Here is a 21909-nt window from a genome sequence, read left to right on the forward strand (position 1 = left end):
AAAAACTTTTTGACAAAAAATTTCTTTAAATAGTAGAAATCCATCTGCCTGAAATGAAGCACATACGCAGGAAACAGAGGAATCACTGCATTGTTCTTCTAAAAACTATTGGGGGGGGGGGGGCTCAACCGTCTTACAAAATTTTTTGGGCTCAAATATCCTCCACTCCTAGGTTCCGGTGCCTTTGAGGGGAATCAAATAAATAATAGTAAAATAAAATTAACACAAAAAAAAAAGAAAATAAGAAATGAATGGAAAATTTCAAAGCCCCCTGAGCCGGGTACCACTGCATTCTAATACTAGGAATATGAAATTTCCTCCTTATAAATCAGGGATTCTCAAACTATCTACGTTAGCAGCACTCTTATATAGAAATTTTAAATACGGTATTTCAATAAATGTTGAAGAGAGGTTAAAAGGTGAAATTTGCGTTCCCCCCCCCTCTGGTCCGGCACCCTAGACATTTGACCCCTCCCCCCAGCCCTGTTTCCAGTACTCCAACACTTAGGTAGCCAGGGCCGGAACTAGGGAAGAAGGCAGTTTTCACAGGCGGAATTCTTGTGGGGACTGCTAATTCTGGGGGGGGGGGGGGTGGAAGACGAAAAATATCGTTTCGATCGTTTTTTTTTAGTGGGGAGAGGGTGAAAAAATTACATACTCTTCCCTCCCTCCACCTAAAATGATCCTGTCTCGTTGGACCGGGCTTTTGGACAGATCTTTCGCGAGGACCCCGATTTTTCACAGGGAAGTGCTGGGTCCGGTGACCGCAAAGAGGGGGTTTTACATACCCTGTTTACGTTCGCAGCACTGTTAGAAATTTTAAATATCTTGCGGCATCACAGTCGATCTCAAGGAGGCATTTCGATGCTTTCCCCCCCCCCCTTTCCCGACAATAAAATGATCTTCACTCCTAGTTACAGCCCGTCTGTGGCATCTAGTGGCGTGTTTCCCGGGGGGGGGGGGCACTCAGCGAGCTATAAGCACGGCCATGGACTCCCACATACTGGAGAAGGGCTTCTAGCCTGGGATCTTTGGCGGACTTTTTATTCCATGTATTTTTTTTTTTTTTCATGATAAAGGGGCCGCACCTTCTGCAGCTGTCAAAGAGCATTTCAATAGGGTTCAGTTTGGGCTGCTTCAATGCAGGTTTACTGAATACAATCACCATTTCCTAAGTAGAAGGATGGGGAGTGTATAGCGTGTCGCTTATGTGGGGAATATGTCACCTGGAGGCATCCGTCCATATGGGGACCCCCTTCTGATCCTGAAAACTACATTCTTCTTGACGCCGCTGGTCAAGGCTTTAAAAGCTTTTGTGCTTAATTGATGGCCATCCGTGAAGGACGCCGACATAGATTATCCTAATTGGAATATAAAGAAATTACGGATTACGGTGGTGAAGAAAAATCTAGACGAGGTTTGTGATTCTGCAAAATAAGAATAGCTGTGTTTGGAGCCACTTGAAGTAAACTCCTTGTTTTTCCACTGAACCCCCCCCCCCCCCCCACAAATGTTGAGATGGACAGTTCCACAGTATTTTATGGTTTGTGTGGACCACATTCGGTTGTGCACGTACAGTATAACCTTCTGTTAGTAAAACATGTTGTATTACAAGAAAACGGAAAAGTTCCTCGTGATTCCGCACAGTTTCCTGACAGAAAAAGTAAGCAATATTAAATATAGCTACACATTTTTGATAAATTCATGCATTTTAAACATTTTCTTTAATGATAATTTATTCAGAATCTTCAAAAACAATCTAGATTTTGCAGCCCTCTAATACTTATAATCAATAAAGCGTAGTATAAAATACTTTTTTTTCTGTTAGACATATCAATAAATTAATAAAACTTACCATGTTTTATTTTTTTCAATCATATTTAAAATTTATTTAAGAAAAATTTAAACTCCATTTGGCTTGCGTACTTGTAAAAGTGACAATATTTGAATCGAGTTTTTAATAAGAAATTTATGCAACTAAAAAAATTATTATTTTTCTAATTTAAAACCTGATATATGACTCAATATATGAGAGTAAAATAAATCTTAAATAAGTGACATGTAATTTGATTTTAGGGGAAATATACACTGTATCATAAAATATAAATAAATACAGGGCTCGACAAAAATCATTAAAAAATTTAGGCACCAGCCAAATTTTGTAAGAGCCAAGCATGGTTTTTTCACGAGAAAAGTATCTTAAATAATCTTTTTTCAACCTTTCTGGGAATTGATGACCCCTTCCCAGGGCCGTAACTAGACTTTGTCATCTGGGGCAATTCGGAATTTTGGCGCCCCTTGCATGTAGAAGAAGCAGTTAAAGGGTGAATTCGACTCACATTCTGGTCCAGCGTCCGGAGCACCAGACCTACCTGCTTTCTCTAGTTGTGGCTCTGCTCCTTTCCATGTTGGAAGACAATTATGAAATCGGAAAATTTTGAGCCATCACTAGATTCTGATTTAGCAATCACATATACAAAATTTTAGGCGCGAATACAGATTTTCCAGTCACCATGGTGACCTGGCACTTGGGGTTTGTCCAACCCTGGAATAAATAAAGATGCATATACTGTTCTGAATATATTTTTTGTATATAGTCATTTTTATGACCCCGCCCAGGGGATTTCGGGATTCATGAGATCTGGGGGATCTTGGGAGGATATACGCAGATTTACGGCATGACTAGATCTGAATAAATTGCCTATGGCGATAGACCGGAGTTGTGCTCGTTTCAATGAGAGAGAGAGAATGAAAGTATATTTTTACTTGGACCGTGATCAAACTAGAATGGGGCTCAAGGGCAAAGGCTACGCCCCCAACAATCAAATAAATTTTTGTTAATTAAATGCTTTTGGGAAATTGGCACCAACTCAAAAATTCTCTGGAAGAAATTCCGTGTCCCCCCCCCCCCCAATAGATTGGTTTTCTTGGGTACGCTCATGCTCAGGGGTAGTCCCATTCCAAGGGCGTAGCGAAGAGGAAGACTTGGGGGTCTGGTCCCCTCGTCCGAAATGTGAGAAAATGACCGAAAAAAGGGAAAAAGATGACCAAATCTATTGTTCTGTCACTTTGGTCCCCCCTGCCGAACGAAATTTCTGGCTACGCCCTTGTCCCATTCACTTTGGTAACAATACATTAAATGATTGTTATACAGTCGAATATCCTGTTATAACGAACTCCAAGAAACCGGAGAAAACACTTCGTTATAAAGAAATTTCAGATTGTTTGCATTGTTCCTATGTATACTTATTAGAGGGATTAGAAAACCATTCGTTAAAACGATATTTTCGCTGTAACGGTATTCGTTAAAACGGGATTCGCCTGTAATTAGAGCCCGAATTTTCCACTTAAAAAAATGGCTAAATATGAACTAAAACTGAGAAAATATGTGCTAAAGAACAAATAACCAAGCAAAAAACGCAAATGCGTTTTTAAATGCATCTTTTCTATTTATCTCGATGCATATTCATTTGCAAAAACATTCTCATGCAAATGATTTCTACATGTATTTTATTTAGGAATTTCTAGTTATTAGTACTGCAGCTGCTCACTAATAGAAAGAAAAAGTTGCTCGAAAAAGAAGCAAACTACACGTGCACACAAGTAACAAAACATGAATAATGTCAAAAATGGGCGGATTTTTCTCCTGAGATTTTACTTCTTTTTACTTGAAAAAAAAAGAAATGACAAGCAAATAAAGCACCCGGGCTTCGGGTATGGTCCATGTAGCTAGAAGGTCCTTGGAGTTGAGCAACCAAACTATTTGAAAATGTCGAATTTCCGATTCGATAGACGATGTTGCCTGATCCATAAATCCATGGAAGTGAGCATGAATGTAATAAGTTCAGACTTTTAATTGTTCAGTTGGTCATCTAAACCGCTTTGATAATACGAAATTCTATGGAAAACGTCTTATACTCTTAGAGAATCAACTGATTTGAGATCAAAAATCAATTTCACATGACTAGAGTTCCGTCAATCGTTAATACGACGTATTAGAACGAAATGATCTCAAAGACGTCCCAATGCAGATAAAGCAGCAATTTTCAATAATTTTATGTCCTTACAGAGCGAAACGTGAAAATTCGTTTATAATGAGAACTACGTTACAGCGAAAACTTTTCTTGTGGTTGTGAGCTGTTGTTATAACGAACTTTTATTGTATTATGAGCAATATTAATTTGAAAAATTAAAAAAATTTAATTAATCTTCCGCACAACTTGAAAATTTGCACTTATTCTGAAAATTCTTCAATTACATACATTTATACACACATTAATGCTAAAAAGAGGTTAATTTATATAAATGCAACAAACAGGACTAATCATAACAAATTTATAAATAGTGCAAAAAAAAAAATGAATAAATCAAAAATTAAAAGGTCAATTTCCCGTGACCTTTCATTAAATTAAGTTGTATAATAACCAAGAATGGCCACTGAAGCTGTGCTTTCCAAAGTGTGAAATATCGACCCCTGGGGGAAGGGGTCGATGCAATTGTCCAAAGGGTCGATAGAAGCTATGGGTTTAGTATAGGATCCTATGGGTGGGCTTGAGTTGGGAGAAATGAGAAAGAAATTTTTTTTAAAGAAGAGCTATGGAACACAAAAAGTTTGGGAACTTTTCACTGAAGCAGCGGTTCTCAACCGGTGCTCCGTGTACACTTCCCGGGGGCTCCGCACCCACTCGAAGAAAATAAATCAGTAAATTCGATAAATGAATATAAGGAGAGCGTACGGGGCTCCACCATAGAAATTTTACGCCGAATAGAGGCGACCACTGATGCATATTTGTGTTTGAGTACAGGTGATCATTTGTGGAGATTTTACTGTATTTAGGAAAATGTAATGGAACCCTTTGTATATACCTCCCTATTACGTTTCTGACCTTACTTATTTGTACGAGGTTTTGCTTCAGTTGCTATACATTTCTATACATTATCCCTGTATACAGGGCCTAATTTCTTCATGGGCAAATGAAGCCTTTATAACTTTGAGCCCCCGAAATTCAAACAACATACATTCACTAACCAATTAACATCTTTGACTCTTGTCGCAAGAGCCTCCTAATTCCTGCTTTACCCAGGGCCCTGCCTGTATACACTTCAATTAATCGACGTTTTCACTTCGATTCGAACTCCCAAGTCTTTGGAAAACACCTTTTCTATCAATCGAATCACATAATTTTTCAATTGGTGAAAACGTGTCACTGAAATACAGTGTTTTACGGTTTTCAAAAACCCATCATGAAGAAACGTTCTAAGCGGAAAAACTAAGCGGGATCGACTGTAGTTTCTCATGCATATTTTTTACTGAAAAAGTAATAAAATTTAAGATGATTGACTGGTTCAATCAGGGCTGCAACTAGATGCTTGGTTACCCGGGGCAAGCGCGCATTTTGACGCCCCCCTTGTAATGTTGAAGGAGAGGTTTTAGAATGAAATTTGCACCCCATCCGGTCTAGCGCCCGGGGCACGAGACCCGCCTGCTCCTCCCTAGTTGTGGCCCTGTGTTCAATGGCTTTTGACAGGTACTGAAATAATTATTGAACGGGCTACGGTATGCTGATAGCCAGGGCTGTAACTGGGATTTTTGTCGCCCCCACATTCGATAATTTTGTAACGGTGTTCTGTAAAGGACGTTTTACACAACGTTTAAATAACACTTTTTTTTCTGTTAAATCTTGAAATGAATACCGTAAAATTGCTTGAGACTTTAGCAACAGTAATGTTATGATAGTATTATAAGTATATTTCTTCTCAAGCATAAGATTTTGAATCAAAACGACAGATTTTCACAAAATTTTTTTTCGGAAACGTCTGTAAAAAAAAAGTGGGGGGGGGGGGGGTAATTTTCGGAAAAAGTTCGTTTTTCAGTACTGCTTTCGCATTTATACGACGCGTCGTATAAACGAGGTTCTATTAGAGCCTGAGCCCCCCCCAACATTTTCAATAAGTTTACGCCTATGCTCCTCATCATGCCATCCTGCATGAAATTAATTTTTAGTTCTCGGGGGGAGGGGGCAGAGCTGAAATTATAATCTTTATTGTGAGCGGCAAACTTGATTTTACACCCCCTACTTGCTACTGTAAAGCTCCATAGTTCTATTAGTTGTTTTTGTTAGTAGACATCAATGCCCAAACCGGAATTCAAACCCAGTCCTCCACAGTGAGAGGCTAGTTCCCTAACCACTGTCAGGCAGAGAGATGGTATGATACAGTACTATCATAATAATCTTGGCTATGGAAATTTCTATCACAAAAACACTGCTTTTTAAAGTTTAATTAAAAATATAAAATTAAACTTTATTGCGGAACATATGAAATATCACGAATTTTTTGTATTTTCCACGATTATATCCACAGTAACACATCCATTATTCATAGGTATTTCTTAAAGAACTTACATACCATCTGCTAAGATGAAATATTTCTATTTACACAAGAAGTAACTGTTGTTTCATTTAGATCCTAATGTTAAAATCACTAGTACAGCATATGATACACTTCAGAAAAAAACAAAATTTTTCATGCATTCATATACAGCAGGGCTGGACAAATCCCAGGTTGCCATGACGACTAAAAAATTGGTATATAGTAGTGCCTAAAATTTCCTTTGTGTAGTTACTAAATGGCAGGCTGAGAGCAGCACTAAATGTTTTGAATTTATAACAGAATATCTGCCAACATAAAAGAGCCACTATGCCCTGAAAAAGTCAAAAGCATTATTTTGGGACTTTTGCTTTGGGTAAATTATTTTTTTGCGATTTGTCCAACCCTGATATACAGTGAAACCTGTATGAAACGTAATGTCAAGAGACCAAACTGTTATTTTATTTTACAAAGGTGTTCACAAGAGAGCTATAACTATCTCTCTCTCTCTCTATGGGACTATTTCTTGATTTTGTTCAAAAGAGGTTTCCACCAGCGCCGTCTTTAGAGCATCATGGGTTCCCAGGCCATGTGATTTCTGAGGCCCTACCTAGCAAATTTTCAAAAATTTCAACCGGTTCTCATTTTTTAAGGCCCCATTCTCTTGGTGTCTGGGTAGGCCCATGCGTTAACACGGCACTGGTTTCCACCTCATACTCTGTCCATCTTAGACAGGTTTCACTGCATGTACCTATCGATACCAATAAAAAAAAATTCAAACATAAGGTGAGAATATGAACTTTTTAAAAATTGTCACATTGATAAGAAACGATACATAGGATGTCTTGCTAGCTACCACATTTGTTAATTTTCAAAATTATTTCAATTTTGTACGAAGATATTTCAATGCAATTTAAAGGGGACTTTATATCTACTCTCAGATTTACTACTGCATGGATTCTACTTGCATTCCTTTATGATGGTACACATCTTAATAGATATATGACCATGACTCTCAGTATCAGACAGACAAAAAAAAGAAAAGATTAGCCAAATTTCTGTGCTGGCGAATCCCCATTGGCAAACGGACACTTCTTACTAGAACAAATTATTTTTTTATTTACTCACAAAATGAAACATTTTAATGCAATAACGATAAGCAGCACGAACACGCACACTATATACAATACAACCATCACAGCAGCAGCACATATGGAAATCCTTACACATACATCTTTATGAATCGATCGAACAAGGTAATTTGCATTGGATGTTTTTATAGACAGACATACTATTATGGTAAAAATTCAGACTTTTATCAGTGACTAATAATTTTTTATGGGGATACCTGAGAAGGAGAGTTTACTGCAACAAACCAGGAACTAAAACGTCATTTTTTTTCCATTGTTTTTAACTCAAATGGCCCCATTATACTCCGTGGTTAATCCATTTTTTACATAATATAAATAATGCATTGTCACATCTTTATTGGAACCTTTAAAATAATCCACTATACACATGTAACAAGTTTAGAATTTTGCTGTGATCAATAACAGCTTTGATTATAAATAATTTTTATTCAAGAAAACATCAAATAAATATGAGATCAATGTTGGAAATTTTATTCAATTACATTAATAGAAACTTCTTCAAATGAAATCTAATATTATAATAAAAATAATCCTATGTACACCTTCAAAGAAATGAAATCTGTTTAAAGCTATCCCCATAAAAAAAAATCCTCAGTTTATTCAAACATTTCACTCTTAATACTCTTTTTATGCAGAATTAGAAATTATGAGCCAACTTATAACAAAATAAAAAAGAAAAATTGGATAGACTGCCAGTGCTCGTCTACGAGGTGGTTGACTGTCACCAAGAAACGCTGTAGCCGATAGTGTGGCCCATGCAAAGCTAATCATCGAGATTACAAATTTTACAGTAAAAACAACAAGTTTATGAGAAATTATCAAGGACACAAACAAGTTCAGGAGGAGTGCTGCGGAAGGCATCAATAGACAGTACCCCAGTACACAAGCACTTTGGAAAAATGATATTTTCCCCCCCAATAACTTGGAATTGAGTGTCACAACGATGGCTCCAAGACATAAGATGGCAAAAATCTCTGCAAACTGCAAATCATCTTCATTATATTGATTAGTAGAAGATCTTTGAAGCGATACAGCAAGGAAAACACACAAAAATAGAGGACCCCACAAGTCCCAATCTCTTAGAAGAGCCTTTTTTCGCTTTGGGTACAATACATGGTAGAATTTAACGCCAACTGCTTTAATATCTCGAAGTACAGTTTCTCGAACAGGTTCATCCAAAGTCCGATATTTAGTTGATTGACCGCTTTGTGAATCAAAATGCACTGTTAAATCTCCTTCTACCATCAAAGGATCTTTATATAATGAGCTGTCATCCATGTTATTTTAATTAAAATAAAATAAGCCTTTCTTCAAACAAACTATATAAGCAATCAACTATGTTGACGTGGAAACACGGACGGTCATGACCAAAGGCCTCTTTATGTAGCTGGAACTATTAATGTTTATTAAGATTTCCTTGTAATCGAAATGATAATAAAAAAGTTATAAATGAAATATTAAGATAAAATGATTTAAAATATTTCAAAACGTATATAATAAATAATTAGAAAAGTCTAGACAGTCTTTTTATATCCCACTGTGGTTATCAATCTATACTAATGTAGTCAAGTCAAGTCTACAAGTAGTACACACGAGAGTCTCAAGACAGCACTGAGCTATGAGCTATGTAAACCATCGAGGAGAAATTTATTTCTCCTGAATCTAGATTTCTCCAGAAATCTTTATTTCTCCTCTAAGATGTAAACCCTCGATGATGTAAATAAACTTTCCTTATAGCTCAGTGCGGGACAGTAAGTCATCTTTCATAATGCGCATACGCAAAGTTGAAAAGGAAATTCCCCACCCCTTCCCCTGAATGAAATGGCAATTTATCGCCTGATTCTCGATTAGTAGGTTTTTTTTCGAGTTGAAGCCAAGAATTAAAGAGAGATTAGCGATTTCACTTTTATTATGGCTCGCGCATTAGCGAAAATAATAATGATAAGTCCCCTACAGAGTGATCTCTAACGGCCGTATTCACCAACACAGTTTAAACTACAATCGCAGGTTGAACGATCAGCGATCGACACGGATTGGTTAAAATCCTTAATTTAACCAATCCGTTTCGATCTTCAATCCTTTCACCTGCGATTGCAGTTGAAACTGTGTTGGTGAATACGGCCGTGAATGTTTCGCAGATCTAAGTGATCTGGAAATGTGTCCGGGCTGCTTAACTGCTCTGGAACTGTGTCACACATCACTGGGAATAGGCCGCGGGTAACTTGAGTGATGTAAAAACTCACTGGGGCACGCTTAAGCACTCTAAAAGTGTGCCACATCTCCTTAAGTGAGGTGACCATACGTCCCGAATTTTTTGGTTTTTTGGTTGTCCCGACTTTCTGGCAAAAGTGTCCCGGTTTTTCCCGTATTTTACACGAAGCTTACTTAAATTTTTATTCTTTATTGAAGTCAAAGATTGACATTATCTTTCAACTCATAAATTATTTTATGATAATTACAACTATATATGAGAATATTAATCTCCCACATTTGCCTTCGTTAACGTTTTTTTTTTTGTGGAATATATTTTAATCCAATGCAATTTGCAGTAATGCATCATTTCCCGCCATTGTGATTTTTCCGTAATTTCAACAATATTTGGCAACTTTGTTTGGTTTTGGCGATAATTGGCGATGTCCCGCCTGCTACCCCTTAGTTGAAGCCCTGCATCATATAGTTTCGAAACGCGTATAGCCATCTTTCCTTTTTGCAATTTTGGGTCAACATACTTCGGTCGTTCCCTTGCATATGTGAATGCTCCACGAGTCTACTTCAGTGTCAGAAAATGTGCGATGGGCCGCTTAAATGCTCTACAATTGTGCCACAGGTCACTTAAGCGATCTGTAAATGTGGCACTTAACTCATTTTTTAAAAATTAAGTTTCGGGGAGGGGGGGGGCAGGCCACATCAGATAACCCGCAGGGTCACATTTGGTCTGCGGGCCAAGGATTTACCATACATGTCTACGAGCAGGGCTGTAACTAGGATTTTTGCCGCCCCCACAACTTTAAAATTCGATAATTTTGTAAAGGTGTTTTTGTCCCAACCTAAAACTGCCGCCCGGGGCAGTTGGCCCCCCCCCCTAGTTACGGCCCTGGCTTAGAGGGTGGGTTGCAATGAATTTCTGACTCAGCATCCAAATAGCATTGGAATTAACAGAAATTTATTATAATAGCACATGTAAAGGTATTTTCTTCCGAAATTTTAATGTTTTGAAAAATATTTTTTGCATTAAAAAAATAAATTTTTTGTAAATCACCCCAATGAATCGGTACATGCGGGAATGTGCGTGTACGTGTAGTGAAACCTGACGCGAAGTTTTTTGTTTTTCTGTAATGCTTGTTATGTGTAGTGCTGCCATCTGCCACCAGTTTTTCTAACTACGAGTGAAGTGTTATGATTGAATGATTTATCGTTGTAGGACGGTTGCTCTCTATGGCGAGACTTTTTAACGGGGAGACCGGTTCGCATTTGCGCCTTGAAGTTGGGAACCACAGAAAACCAACTTCAGCCGACCACCACTGTGGGGTTCGAACCCGGATCCTCGCATCGCGAGTCCGTCACTATAACCACTCGACCACCACAGCGGCTTTAAAGAGTGAAATTTGCGGCCCCTCTAGTCCGGTGCCCGGGGCACCAAATCCAGCTGCACCCCCCCCCCCTTCCCCTAGTTGCGCCCCTGACTGTACTAACCTTCAATTAAACATATCAATTGTTGAGCATGAGCATCTGCTGGTCGCTAGCAAATATGTTAGCGCCAATCACTGAGCGTGGCGCCAATCCATAGTCGCCAGATGTTGACATTCAAAGTAACCTAACGCGCATGCGCATTCGATAAATGATTTACTGTCGCGAGACATTTGTGTAGTAAACAAATGAAGCCGGCCATGTCCCGGTAGTTTCTATTTTGTATACACGTTCGTTTTCGAGTAATGAATAAATTTTTTGCCTTACTGGTATCACGATCATAATTCCATACCCATCATTTTAATTTTTACGTTGCAAATATTTTTCATTATTTTTTAAATTTCTATTATTTTCCGAAAAATCATTGTGATTCTGTTACATATGTTTGTGTAAATGGTAAAAAATATCTTACCAACGTTGTTGAGAGTAGAATTATTGACTTGATAGCCGATTGATTAATTAGTCTTTATCGGAAGAAAAATGATAGGCCTAATCGATTACTGATTTAACTGTCCTTTCAGACCTGCTGGAAGGACTTGTCTTTTGGGGTTACATAGTGTGTGTTTTATATGTTTGTATCTATGTATATGATTGTATTTGTGTTAAAAAAAATATCCATAATTATTTCCCCTCATATATCCAATAAGCACACGTTTTCCAGATTACAGTAAAACTCACTAAAAATTGAAGCATAGTACTTACTTAGTTACTATACTTGTACTTTGTAATCCCATGAGCAAGTGGTAAGAGTTATAAGTAGATCAGCTGACATGTCTCTTGACCCATTAAAGCCGGGTTCTCCTAGGAATAGAATTTCTGCTCCTTGTGCAGCGTGAAAACACTAATTAGTTAAAAACTTGAAATTAAGGTTTTTTTGACGAATCAGAGTTTTCACGCTGCACGCACTGTAGAAACCTGCTTCTAGGAAAACCCGGCTTTACGCCGGTTTGTAAGAAAATTTGCCATTCTAAATTTTAAGTTTTTTCTATACCAATAAATGGTGGAAGTGGTTCCACTCATTTTTTGTTTTTTTAAAAAAAAATCAAAGTCATCGTTAATGGGTTAACATGACATCTACTCTTAATAATCATGGGGAAAAACTCCAATAAAAGGTATTAGTCTACTGTACCAAAAAATGTTCAGAGTTCCTGAGTTGATATCTGCTCATTACTCTCTTGCGAGAGTTTTTCTTAATTTTGTGCCAAAAATTTGTGGGCCTCATAACTTAAAAAAAAAAAAAAACGAAACTTTAGCTGGAGATTCTCTAGAAACAATTCTTGTGTGTGTGGTCATGGCCTCCCCACATAGGCAGAGATAGACATAAAAGGCTGGGGAGGGGCACAATGATGAAAATTCATATATATATATATATATATATATATATACACACACACACACACATATACCAGCTCCGTCATTGACGTGGAGGGGGAGAACTCCTTTTGCCCCTGTATTTCTGCCCACGATCTTGACTTCAATGGTGACGAACAACTTCTGCCAATGGGGAAAATCTTGCTCAACTGACCAATCCAGATGAAGCAGTGTGACTCAAGTAGGGAGAAGTATATAGTAGCCCTTTTCCTGCCGTACGTTTGCCACCTATGCAAACGAAATGATGAAAAGTAAAAACTTTGTCACGTCAGCCTAAAAACTTGATAACTATGAATTTTGCACTATCTGATGGCCATAAAAGCCTTATTTGCTTGTTATTTGTTTATTAGATTTTAGAATTGGAATATTAGTAATCATACTTTTTTTCTCAATTTATAATAGGAGATATAGCCAGTTTTGTTCTGAATAGCAATCAAATATGATAAAGAAAACAGTATCAGGTAACAGTAAAGCTCGGTACCAAAAACTTCCAAGTTCCGATGATGGTTTCATTGATTTACAGGTTTGTTTAGAATTTTTATGTTATCTTTAATTTTATTTTCTATAATCTTAGTTGAGCTGGATGAGTTGTTTGGTTGAATATAACTTGTTGTTTAATTTATAGTCATGAAAATTTTCCATCCTTACTTATAAGGTTATGATGTATTACATTTTTTGAATACATGAATGCATTGTGTATATCACACACTTGTATGTATGTGCATATCACTAAAATCTTGAATTTTGAGTAACTTAGAGTGTTTTGGAAGATGATCAAAATTATACAATAAACTTGTACGTGCTAAATGAGCAAAAAATTTTTCTTGAAATTTTTATTAAGCAGTAGGCTGTGAAGCCTTTTTTGTTCAAACCAGCTTGAAGCAGACATGAAACAATATTAGCATTATTGCAACGGTTTAAGTAAGGTTCTGTAATAAAGAAGTTGGTAAGGTATTTGTAGTATGGGTTGAATTCACTTGATTGTGGATTTTAGAATAGAATTCATTCATTGAATGACCATGTTAAAAAGAAAGATGAGATTGGGGGGAGGGGGGTCATGATTAGTAAAATGGTTAGAAGGTTCTCCAGGAATTTTTTTTGTAAAAACTTGTTATATGGTTACTCTAATCCACATTGGCGAATATATTCCACTGAATGGGTGTGGTAGCATAGGTTAATAAGATACTCGCCTAAAGTACCAAAGGATGTTTAGAGGTGTTGCAAGTTCGATACCCGGATCGTCCTTTCCCGACATAGGGTTACAACAGAAACGTTGACATGACCACAGAAAAAGATTGCTACCTCAGGGATTCCCACATTGTAGGGTTAGCGCACCAACCTCTCGGTGAGTATAAAAAGGGCTGCCATTCGAAATCGGCAATAAATTGTAGGTCCCGGTCTAATTAGCCCTTGTGTGCAAAAAGTGACAGTGGTGGGACAAAAATGATCATGATCTCACTTTAGCCAGCCAATGGGCTTTTTTTTTTTCTTCAAAACATTAAAGGGCAATGGAAATCTGTCAAAAATTCTATATAAAGTGTATGAGAGGGTATATACCTGGGTAAATTTCAACATCTTCAGATAAAATAAAGTTGTAAATGATCATATCAGTCCATACCTATACCCCAAACTTCAGCATCTTAAAGGAAAGTCGGGACTATTAGTACATACTCTTGACTATGTTTGTGACATCTATGTAAGGTGACATCTCCGAATTTAGAAAGAAAAGTCTTAATTAACTGCAAAAGAATATTTCAATTCTTTTTCTCGAATTTATCTCATAATAACCCTTTCATACTCGAGCATTCATTTTTTGGAATTATCAAAATGCTTTTGCATTTTTGAAAATGCATTTTTGATGCTCAAAAATGCATTAAAAATATAAGTTTCAGCAAATCTTTATTCTTCCAAGTTTTGAATTTTTTTTTTTGTCAAGAAATAAATCACTTTGTTCAAATTTTTTCAGCCAAGATGATGCAGGGTATATTCATTTTACAAAGGATACGGAAAACTGGTTGAATGAAGATATATCGGTGTTTCATGGAAGGAAAATTAATCTCTGCATCCCTGTGAGGGCAGAGATGAATTTTCCTTCCCTGAAACACCAATATCTCTTCATTTAGCCAGTTTTCTGTATCTGTTGCATTAACAGGAGAGAGTGACGTCTTTCTACATATATATTCATCTTCACATACAATTTTTTCCAGAATTTTATTGCTAAATTTTATAGCCTTAATTAAATCATCTGTCACATTTTTCCTGGAGGCACTTTCTCCTGGAAACCATCTTAAAACCCCCCTGAAAGTACAATTTCAAGTGTTGCCCTGTGATGAAAGCCCCCAAAGTTCAAATTTACCATATTTATAACTCAAAACTTACTCAATTTTTTTAGTCAGGGATTAACTCCCTGAGGTCAAAAGGGAAAATTCTATAATGAGAAAAAGCAACCCACGTATTTGTGTCACCAGGGTCTGTAAGGGATAGATGTTATTCCTTCTCTCACTTCAAACGTTTTGGAACTCAATTATCTGGGCTACATTGCACATGGAAACAGATTTTTTTTTGTAGCTCAAAAAAAGACAGGGCAAAAACTTTCTGATTAGAAGTTTACTGACAGAAGAACCGCATAAAGAAATTGAATTTTGTATCTCGGCACATATACAGTTCAAAGTACAGTAGAACAAATGACACATAAAATAGGCATGTTATTTTGATACCTTTTCTAATTTTAAGTATGTTTCTATCACCAATGGCTCAAAATATGACGGGTGTATAAGGATATGACTTTACACCTTGTATGGTGATGCACTTTAATTTGAAAGCATTTAGAATGAAATAATCATGGTTTGGATATATAAAATTGGTTGTTATTAATCTTTATAAGATTGATAAGCATTATTTACACATTTGCTTTCATTGCTATTTATGGAAATATATATTAAAATACATATGTAAAGGGAAGTGTTTTTGCAATTTTTTTTGTTTTAGTCATAAAATTTTTCTTCTTTTTAAAATTTTTTTTTCTTTAAAAACAGTTTCCTGTTTTTTACCCGCTGTTTTTTTTCCAATTCAAACTTAATTCAATCTTTGAACTATATTACAGTTTAAACAAGCAGAACCTAAAATTCCTTGGAAAGGAATTTTGATGGCAGCCTTGTTATTCTTAGCAGGTTCTGCTATGATTTGTATTTCATCACTGATATTTGTAGGTCATGTAAATGAAAAAGTAAGTGCTTGTTCTTGAAATTGAAGCCTCAGTGCAATCAGTTATGATAAACTTTTGATCATGTGTTTTATTTTAAGTATTTTAAAATGGGTTTACTTTTTTTTGGAGCAAATTTAATTTTTTCTTATATTTTTTTTCGACTATTATTATTAGAACCATAGTTTGCTACTTTTATGGGCCTAAAAATGTGTGTGTAATTTTTGTGTGTGAGGCAGGTGGAAACATCTAAATTTATTGTCAGAAACTGCTATTTTTTATTTAACTGCAACATAATTGTTACAGTTGTATTATAGCAACTTATTTAACATTCCTTAGTGCCAAGGAAAAGCTTGGCAGACGCTGGGTTAGGAACCACTGTATTAGAACATATAAAATGCACAAATATTACAACTTTTTTGTAACCTTAGGGATCTGAATGATTTTGAGTTACACTGTGTATCTATAACTACAAAAAATAAATTAGTTTTGTAGTTAAAATAAGTATGTGTGTGTGTGGAGGGGAGAGAGAGACACACACACACTCTTCTTAATACATATGTACAGTTTCACTTTGGGCTTGGGACAAGAATGAAAATAAAATCCTTTAAAAGTGAATAATACACACGTATTTTATTATTTTTACAAAACGATCAATATAAAGTCAGCCCAGGCAGTGGTGACATTGAAAGTAGTGTCCTTTATGTCGTATCTCTTCCAAAATTCTTTCACTGTCATGGTATCATCATATGAGAGCAAGCCTTCAATAAAAGTTTTTCTGTAATGTCGCTTCATATTTTAAATTATGCCCTGGTCCATAGGCTGTATAAATGGAATTATATTTGTTGGGAGAAAGAGGTATGTTATTTGGCCATCATCTGATGGTGGTGATCATCACTTGAGTTCACAAGAGGGTTGTGTTGGGACATTGTCCCTTAACAGCAGTGCTTCCTGCATCAGCTGTTTTTCGGCCATATGAGCTTTAACTTGAGGCATGAAAACTTTGTGGAACCATTCTGAAAAAATTGTTTGGTCCATCCAAGCATTTTTTAATCATAATAGCTCACAGGTAATGCATTCACATTTGAATTTTTGAAAGCACATGGTTTTTGAATTTGCCAATTACAAGCAGGGGTAATCTATGATTGCCAGTGGCATTTGCACAGACCATAGCAGTGATCTGATCTTTTTAGACCGTGAAATCTGGGGCTGTTGTTTCTGTATTTTTCTTTAGACGATGACGGATAACAGAAACTGACGGTTAAACGAGTGATGGTTAATCAAAGTTTTACTGTAGAATGAAACACCATACAACTGTTTCAAGGCTAATGTAGCCCTTTTTTCAGTTGGAAAAATTGAAGGAAGGAAATGGTTTCTCTGTTATAGTGCAGAGACTGCTTGCTAGAGTATTAACATTATATGCTATATTTTCTATGTATGTATATATCTTTTACTGAAAGAAATTTATTTAAAAAAATTGCTGTTTTTTTCTAAAAATTTTAAAACAATTTTTTTTTTAAATTTAAGCCATCTTATGACTGAGATGAATACTCAAAACTTGGTGACCCTTTCATTCAATTCATTTTGGTTCAATTAATTAGGCTATGTGCTTTTTAACATTTACTTGGGAATGATTTTGAATAAATAATTGTCTTCATCTAAATAATTATTCATCAAATCTTTCGAACTAGAAAACCTATAATTCTCGCTCTTGTAAATCTGATATAATTTTGAGAAATTATGTTTTTTTATTTTTAGCATATTGATGGAGCATGGCCATTAATGGTCCTTGGTGTGCTAATGTTCATACCAGGAGCTTACTATGTCAGAATAGCATGTTATGCTTATGAGGGTTATCCAGGCTATGCATTTGACGACATTCCAGATATTGACTAAAGTTATAAAATTTACTCTATTCAATACTGAGGTACATTTCAGCAATATTTGTGATATTATCTTCAGTAATGTTCCTTTTTTTGTGTGTTTATTTTTTGTATTTCACTTCAATACTTAGTTTTAGATATCCCCCCCCCCCCCACAAAATGGATGTATATTAGTTTTAGTATTAAGTTTGTGTGGTTACCAATTTTTTTTTAAAAATTTAGTGGCTATTTTTTTTACAAGTGTTTTTTCACTTCCAAAAAATATAATTTTTTTAAAATTAAATGAGGTACTTAAGTATGTTGGGAAGAAATAGAAAACCAAAAACATATCACAAGTTGTGTACATCACTGTGGAAAAAATGGTGCTTTTTTTCTTATTTTTCTGTTTCACTAAAATAATAAGCATGTAGAAAAAGAAAGGGAGAAGTGGGATACATCAGCCCAAAAGTGATTCACTGTGAAGCCCTCCATAACTTGTCCTCTTATTAGTCATTTTATATGAGATGGAAAGGTAATCAATATGATGAGCAAAAACAATCAATTTTAGAATGATGTTTAAAATGGTGTTAGGAGGAAAAAATAATTAATACCTTCCAGTTTACAATGTTGCTTTTTGAAGACGAATGAATAAAAATTCTCTTATGAGAGCTTCTTGATATTGAAGACCAATGACTAGACTAGATAATAATGATGTACTGTTACAACCATGGACAAAAACAAAAAAATTTTCAAAGGAGTTTGTTCATAAACCAACATGTAGGACAGGTATTTTGAAATATTTTAAGCAAAGTTGAACTATTACTACTACTAAACCAGACATGCACCTCGTCCATATTCCTCTGCGGAACTTCTAACGAATTGGTACATGTTGGAATATGTGTGTACATGTAGTGAACTTTTCGTGAAGTTTATTTCTATATAATGTTTGTTATGTGTAGTGCTGCCATCTGCCATCGATTTCTCTAACTATGCATGAAGTGTAATGATTGAATAGTATACCATTGTAGGCCTGTTGCTCTCTGCGTCAAGACTTTTTAACGGGAGATCAGTTCACATTTGTGCCTCGAAGTTGGGAACCACAGAAAACCAACTTCAGCCAACCACCATTGTGGCAATGAAGGGGCTCGAACCCAGGTCCTCGCAATGCGAGTCCATCACTATGACCACTCGACCACCACAGTGGCAAGTTGAAATACTGGACACAAAATGTTGAGGCACAGAAGAGAGTAACTGAATGGACCAAAATAAAAAATTATATGCTCTAGTTTTTTTAAATGTTTTTATTGTGGGGAAATCAGTTGTAAAGAGAGTTTGCCAAAATGTCTAAATTATAAACTGATTTATAAATGATCTGAATGTGTAGAAAATTCAAATTCCAACATGTCCAGTAATCCAAATTAATATCAAAGAGTTATTCTGAGAACTGGTTTACTATATACAATATGAAGTAATAATATGACAAAATAAAAATGAATATTTGAATTTTTTAAGGCTGTGAATGCTTTTGGTAATATTTGCTTAAGGGTGAAAAGCACCCAAGGTTGTATAATTGGCTTTAGGTGCATCTGTTGCTATCATAATGCATTATTTTCAAGAGACTCAAGATACTGATTGAAGAGCTGAGAAGCAATGTTGAATTTTTTAATTATCTGATATCTGGCATATTTTTTAAAAATAGATATACAGATTTGCGAAAATTGTTAGGCATCCTAAACATATCATTATTATAGCATGGCCTTGTCTAAGATAGAAACCATACAGTGTAGCTTTGAGAGTAATTTTTATTTACCCATTATTTTAATATATAGTGATTGCATTCTTAACTTGAATCACTGCATCAACTCTTTTTGGCATAATTGTCACAAGTTACTGGTACTGCTCAGAAATTATAGCTTCTCATTCTTGTTCTATAGCTTTCTTGAGTGATTTTTATGTTATACAATGCGATACTTATGCTTTAGAATGCTCAATATAAATGCGTGATTGGGTGCAAGTCAAAGGACTGTGCTGATGAACATAGAGCATAAGGTTATTTTCTGTAATCCACCTCCCTGTAACTTCTGATTTGTCTAGGGTATATGATGATACAAACAAATGCAGAGAGTGTCTGAGAAGCAATAAATTTGAACTGCTGAAAAATGCTAAATTGATATGAAGAATGGGAACTGTATTCAAGTTGATGATGAAATACAGCTATAACATTTTTTATAGTTGCAGTTAGAAAAATTATGAGAAACACAAAACACATTTCAGACAAAGTTATTGATAAAGCTTGTGTTATCAAATTTTCATGTTTTTTGAGGTTTGTCGTATAAAACATATATTAAGTAAATTAAATCCTTGATTTATGGACTTCAGTTTTATGTTTTAAAACATGGCTGCCATCCAGATCGTGATTCTATGTGAAAAGTGTAAAAATTTATTTTTGAAGTTGTGATGATTGCATTATAACACAAAAACGATTCAGAAGATATAAAGAAGAAGAGTTTTTTTTCTTTGTGTGAAGGATGGGAAAAGACCATGACTTTTAGCTAATGGAAAAGATTGACTTAGCTATGGACAAAATTACTGTAAGATACAGAACCTGAAAATGGTTTTAAAGATTTCAAGACCTGATCTCCACACTAATTGTAAACAGGGCAGGAAGGATGTTGGTGAAAGTTGTGGTGAACAACTGCTATAGACCAGTGATACCCGAATATTGTGTATCTCACAGTACCCTATAATGCTGTAAGATATTCCAGGGATAAAATTATATTGAGTATAGTAAGAGATGTGTGCAACGTCTCCAATCATTATATCAGTGCCTCAAGATTGGGCAAGGATGTGGTGAGATAGTTGAAATTCTAATCTAATTTATAATTGTGCGATGAAAACATGTTATGAATTCCTGAGATAGACATTTTAAGTAAATTTTTTTGTTGCCAGATAAAGTTATTGTACAGTGTTTTCGATACTTAAAAAAAAAAAAAAGAACATTACCTAGCCCCTGTTAGTCTGTTAAATCAAACATACACTGTATAGGAAATTGATGAGGATAAAAATTTCATTTCTTATATCTGGAGATTAGTTATAAGCCATATTTGATATCAAATAAAGCAGTCATATTTGATGATGATAAATGAACTGATAGCAATGAAATATTTTTTTTACAGTTTTAAAGTTGAAAATATTTATATCATATTGATAGCTTTATTAAGAAAATTCATGCATGAATGGCCATAGTTTTATTTTATCCAAGCTTTTTATTACATAATCTTCAATATTGGAGAGACTTTTGTATGTTTATGTATTGATTTGTGATATTGTTTTTAGTAAAAATGTTTTCATTGTACACTTAATGTATTCATAATGTATATACAGTATATATAATTATACAAATATTTTTCATAGACCATGTATTTGTGTAAAGTCTGACATATAATATTCCTGAGTAAAAATTTTGTTTAATTAATGTGTTAAAAATATGTTTTTTTCTTAAAAATAAAAACTTTACCTAAATCTTTAATTGCGCATAAGTTTTCTATGTATAAGTATGCTATATGCTAGTATTTTTCAATAAAAAAAAAAATCAAGGTTATATGACATCGAAACTAATTTTATTCCATGAATTGTGAAATTTTTTTCTGATATATTTACTTCATATAAGATGAATTTTAAGCTGGGGGTAGCCTGACTACAGTGGTAAAAATGTGTGAAATACACTGCTCAAAACAATTAGGGGAGCACATGGTTTTAACAAAATTACGCAAAGATGTATACCGATAAGTAACATAAAATGAATCATCCATAATTTAAAGCCTAGCAGGAAATGGAAGAAGAAAACTTCATATGCAAATCAAAGTTCATGACATCAAAAACCAGAAAAAGGAGATAAGGGCAGAAATCGGGATGTTGCAGAAACGTCTGTTTTACTGCCGTAACTGTGAAATTCGATTGCGCAGTATTGTTTTTTGAGACAAGGTGACTTGAGGATGTCTCAACAACATGATTTACCGGAATCCATGGCATGGCGTGTTATAGGCAGACTGGAATCCGGGCAAACACAACGTAGTGTCGCGGACGCTGTTGGAGTCGCCAGAAGTGTTGTTGCAAGGCTGTGGAATCGATTCCAAGAAACAGGAAATGTTAGACGTCGACCAGGGCAAGGTCGGCCACGCGGCACTACAGCAACTGATGACCGGTATATACGGTTAACAGCCCGTCGAAACAGAACAGAGAATGCTACGCAGCTGCAAAGACGGTT

At 35.5% G+C, this 21909-nt stretch overlaps 1 protein-coding gene and 1 pseudogene across 6 annotated transcripts; one reads left to right on the top strand and one right to left on the bottom strand.

Moving 5' to 3' along the window:
- The first annotated feature begins 1524 nt into the window (after positions 1-1524).
- LOC149084989 (transmembrane protein 230) lies at positions 1525-20639 on the top strand. Of its 6 annotated transcripts, XM_089232734.1 has the most exons (5): positions 11371-11449; positions 12981-13101; positions 15682-15804; positions 17539-17707; positions 19737-19851. In XM_089232734.1, exons 2-4 carry the CDS (start codon positions 13018-13020, stop codon positions 17674-17676), a joined length of 345 nt encoding a protein of 114 aa, XP_089088860.1. In that variant the 5' UTR covers positions 11371-11449; positions 12981-13017; the 3' UTR covers positions 17677-17707; positions 19737-19851. The 6 variants fall into 6 exon arrangements, with proteins under 6 accessions (XP_089088862.1, XP_089088863.1, XP_089088858.1 ...); XM_089232736.1 differs by lacking the exon at positions 11371-11449 and adding an exon at positions 1525-1663 and having other exon boundaries at positions 17539-20639; XM_089232737.1 differs by lacking the exon at positions 19737-19851 and having other exon boundaries at positions 11339-11415; positions 17539-19150.
- LOC149084990 (protein YIPF6 pseudogene) lies at positions 6751-8892 on the bottom strand (annotated as a pseudogene).
- Positions 20640-21909: the final 1270 nt, after the last annotated feature.

This window comes from Pholcus phalangioides, unplaced genomic scaffold (genome assembly GCF_987345545.1).
Source record: "Pholcus phalangioides strain wild (caught in Gottingen) unplaced genomic scaffold, Ppha-v1.0 ptg000007l_1, whole genome shotgun sequence".
In the NCBI taxonomy this organism is placed as follows: Eukaryota; Metazoa; Arthropoda; class Arachnida; order Araneae; family Pholcidae; genus Pholcus; species Pholcus phalangioides.